Below are 4,492 nucleotides of genomic sequence, written 5' to 3'. Positions count from 1 at the left end.
AGATTCAGCCTGCGTTGTATGATGTGTTCTTTTCTCCCCGATCCGTCCCCGCTTGCTGGGCGAACCATTCATGTGACCATTGGTTTCTTGGTCCGGGCTTGTCCACTTACACACACTCTACCCAATGCCGCTATCCCTACGGTCTCCAAAAGCCTCGTCTGTCTCCGCTTGCTGGGCGAACATTTCACGACGCTGGGGCCATTTGTAGTTCTGCATTCTTGAGGTCTCCAAAAGCCTCGTCTTTCCTAATTTTATGGGCATCGCCGAATAGGGGCACACCGTGGAAATGTGTCCATGGTGTGCGCCTATTTGATGACGAGGCATTTGACTAGCTTGAGAATGCCACGCAGTTGCCTTGAAAATGTCCCTTGCTTTACTGTTTCATATGCTTGGTGGGGGGGAAAGGGCTACACGACTAGCCGGGATACGACAAGTAACTTAACGATCATCGCCAAGACAAACTGCGATGCAATGCTGGCTGGGGCTCTGAGATGCCGTTTGCGCTCTAGTGGGTCAAGTGGTTGGCGTACAGCCACAGAGACATTTCACTGGTTGCACGTTCTGAATGGCATGCAGAGACTGCTTCCAACTGATTTGATTAGGCTTGCTGACAAGCACTTGCTCCGCGCCGCCGTCGTTGCGAACTAGATGATTTCCCTTTTTTCTCTGCGCTTCTTACACGGACCGACCAATCAGACAGAGTTCACCTTGGCGCAACCGCACACAGGCACATAAACATATATGCGTGCATTATCAAATGCATACAGAACGTAGTGCAAAGCGCAGCGGATGAGAAGGGCATGTGGAGCAGCGAATTGATCATGCAAGGCTGGCACTGAGGCTGGCGATCGCTCAAGCAAGAACGAAGACGAAAACAAACACCGTGTGATGCTTGTGCAGCAAGGAGAGTTTCCAAAACGAGCGACACCTTTCTCCTTTCCTATGGTTTCTAACACCACAGCAGTTTGGAATCCACCTGTTGCTCTTGCTGTTGCTACTGCTGCTGCTGCTTGTGCTGCTGCTGCTTGTACTGCTGCTGCGCCTTCAGGCGTTGCGGACTTTTACTTCGTCCGTCCCCCCGGGCACCGTGGCGAGGAGACCCCGGAGGCGCAGGTTCTGGCTGAAGCGCAGACTGCGTGCAGCAGAGCAGCAGCAGCAGCAGCAGCAGCAGCAGTGACGGGTGCCCTTACATCCCGCATCCGTTCTTCTTAAAGGGACAGGCTCCATTCCCATACAAAATTGAGGCCCCTGCGCCCCCGGCACTTGCTGCAGAGGCCCTCGCAGCTGGCTTGGCGCAGCAGCAGCAGCTGCTGCAGCAGCAGGACAAGCGCCAGCGCGTACAGCAGCAACAGCAAAAGCAGCAAAAACAGCAAGAGCAACAGCAGCAGCAAGACCAACAGCACCACGACCGCGCGCTCGTGGGGAAGCAACAGGAGCAGCAGCAGCAGGAGGAGAAGCAGCAGAAACAACTACAGCAGCACCCCGTCACACATTTGGCTGGAGGTCTGAGGCACGGCGGCAGCAGCACAGACAAAGCGCCATACGTCAAGGCGAAGTAGCACCTACTGTACGGCTCTTGCATTTCTTACTGATTTACGGCTAGCGGAAGTGCCCAAATCTTGTTGAGAGCTCAGTATGCGTGTGACTTTAGATATGCAGCAGTTTTCGCTGGCGGGCTCTACTGCACTTTTGGTGCAGTTCTTTCCTAAACTTTAAAGCGTCACGACAATATGAGCGTGGTTCCCGAAGTCTGCTGATTGTATTAATTTCGTTTGCAAACCTGTTTATTTCATTTATTTTATATTCACGTCTCTGTTCGTTGCTACAATATGCAAATGTGATTAGTTGCTTTGTATCATATTTAGATATGTATCGTTTCTGCACTTCAATATGTTTATTTCATGTCCACATCTTTCCAATTGTAAAACATGCAAATGTTATTAGTTCCTCAATATCATAGTTCAATATGCTTTATTTCTCCTACTTGAATATCTTTATTTCATGTCCGCATCTGTTTCTTTCATTTACCTTATATCTAAGTCTGCGTATTTTTTTTCTCACATTCAGTATGCTTCTCTCATTTACTTCGCGTTCGCTTCATGGATTTCATATCCAACTCAATGTAGTCTGCGCTCACATCCGCATATGTTGTTCGCATCTGTGAAAAGGATGGACTGAACGGGAGTGAATATTAAATAGCAAAAGTATATATATAGGCGTGAAATAAGTGGGTAAAACAAGGCTCAGCCCAACACCAGCATATACCATTTATTTTCCATTTAAATGTTTAGCTCACTTATTTTATATGTAAATACTTGAGTTACTTCACGTTCGAACTAGTTTACTTCACGTATTTCTCCTCCTCTTCTGCCTAGTCTGATATTTCATATTCGGTCTATTTCGTCCCCTTCGTATTTGTATCTGCTTATTCCATTTATTCCCTGACATTATGTATTTCGTATCTACTTTATTTCTTTACTTTGTACTCAAATATGCTTACTTCAGTTACTCCACGTTTGAATACGTTTACTTTTTCCGCATTCACGCCTATTTATTTCAACCACTTCCTGGTCACGTCTGCTTATTTCGCTTCTTTGGGATGCGAATAAGCATCTTTAGTTTAGCTGCGCAGCAAAAGCAACGAAGGGAGGGAATCAGGAACTAGTGCTCCATATTTCACATATTCGACGCTCAAATTTCTTTATCTCATCCGCTTCGCCCTCATATCTAGAGTTAATGCTCATGTCTAGTTATGTGGTCAATTTGATATCCAAATCTTTTTATTTCCTATATTTCATACACAACACCGCACAGAAGCAGCCTGCACCATGTGCAAAACTCCACCTCTGGTCAGCAAGCTTCCTTCTGCTGTCGCGCAAGAACAGCAGAGAGGCGGTTGCCTCATCAGCCTGCAGCTTGAATCTCGTTGAGCCGTGGACCGCTCCCTGTATTGAGCTCTCGTGGCCAAACTCCTTAAGGCTTCAGTTTTAGCCACGCGTGTTTTGTTCGGAAGTGACTGTTTTCCATCAGCAGAAAATTGTTTCCGTATGCAACTCAGCAGTAGACCAAAGACGGATGCGTAGTATCCGCAAGCACGTGTAGGTGATGTTTCCCCGTATGCGAGTAGACTTAGCAGCACTAGCTCAGAAAAGCATGCGTAGTATCCGCATGCTAGTGCAGGTAGCGGGCGTTGTATCCCCATGCTATTGTAGGTGATGTTTCTCCGTAGGCGAGCAGACACAGCTACAGCGCGCAACAACAGCTACGGCAGCTGGTTGTGTCTTTGACGCATCCTTTGGAATAGTTCGGGCTACCCAGCAGCAAGTTGCTTCTCTCCCGTAGGCGCCGTGCATGTGCATGTATCTGCGCGCAAATGAGGACTTGCAGAATACACTGGGGAAGCACAGGCGCAGCCTGTCGGTCTCTCCCCACATGCTGCCCCGGTGAGAGCAACGACGCTGCAGTGCGCTATTCCCAAAGACAAATGCAGCGGCCTTCGTCGTTCAGTCAGTCGCAGTATCTCCTTCTGACGCCTCCACCCCCTAGGCAGCGGCCACAGCACTAGAAAACGATTGGCAGCCAACTGGAGGCGCAGATAGTCGGAAACATGGTGGGCAGCTTGGGTGCCCTTGCTGAGAGTCAGGCTGTCCCATAGCCGAACTAGTGACCAATCGCCCTTCCCACGCACTTTGTTCCTTCCTTTTTCTAGGCCCCTTCGCTGCTATAATTTGGGCTTCAGACAAGGCCATTGGTCTCTACCGAGCACATTCACTGCGCTGCGCGAAATCTCCTCTGCACGCTACAACTAGTTAAACGTGCTCTCACTAGTGTTGGATAGTGTGCGCGTACTAACTAGTTGAAAACTGCGTGATCGATGCACCTTAATTGAAAGAGCTTCCTAATCGTGACCATTGGTTCCAAGAGGTCTGTCGGATGCGCGAGGAGCAGGCAGTTCAGCAGATATCTGTGTACAATGTAGGCTAAATTGCCAAATAAACAAACTTCAACTGCCCGTCGAGCACATGGAGACAGGCCTTCCTGCGGACTAGCGCGTGCTGCGTTGTCTCGAGCTCTGTCATGGGCGGTCGCATGGCACTTCCTTGAAAGAGTGAATTATTAGTTTCGTTGCACTAAGCAACTATATGAATTCAGTTCAAAAATCTTTAATTACGCGTGCACGTACGCAAATGATGGAAGGGAAACGCGGAGGGACGCAAACAACGAGGACAGGCGAAGGCCACGCTCGGCTGACAAGTGACCCAGGCCGCAGGAGGGCCACCTGTTGGCTGGCTGGTTCGATAGCGCAGTCAATCATTTCTATGAGCCTGTACTTCTCTAAAAAGCTTGTATTATGTATTAGAACGAAATTACACCTGTTTCGACATACTTGATTCGCTGACATTGTGGCTACGCCTGCTCTCTGTTTGTCTTGGCGAGCACCGCCATTCATTCCAAGGGCCTCTCTCGAAGCGTCAACACTCACTGCAGGTCA

General features: G+C 48.9%; 1 protein-coding gene across 1 annotated transcript; it reads left to right on the top strand.

Moving 5' to 3' along the window:
• Window positions 1-385: 385 nt before the first annotated feature.
• On the top strand, window positions 386-1,559 carry EMH_0076130 (uncharacterized protein; the record flags this gene model as incomplete). Its single annotated transcript, XM_038022731.1, has 3 exons — window positions 386-392; window positions 1,049-1,180; window positions 1,273-1,559. The coding sequence occupies 3 exons, from the start codon at window positions 386-388 to the stop codon at window positions 1,557-1,559; spliced, it is 426 nt and encodes a 141-aa protein (XP_037878585.1).
• Window positions 1,560-4,492: the final 2,933 nt, after the last annotated feature.

This window comes from Eimeria mitis, genomic scaffold (genome assembly GCF_000499745.2).
Source record: "Eimeria mitis Houghton genomic scaffold, Emh_scaff4566, whole genome shotgun sequence".
Taxonomy (NCBI): Eukaryota; Apicomplexa; class Conoidasida; order Eucoccidiorida; family Eimeriidae; genus Eimeria; species Eimeria mitis.
Note: the sequence above shows the minus strand (reverse complement) of the source record. Positions and strands in the feature narration are given on the sequence as shown.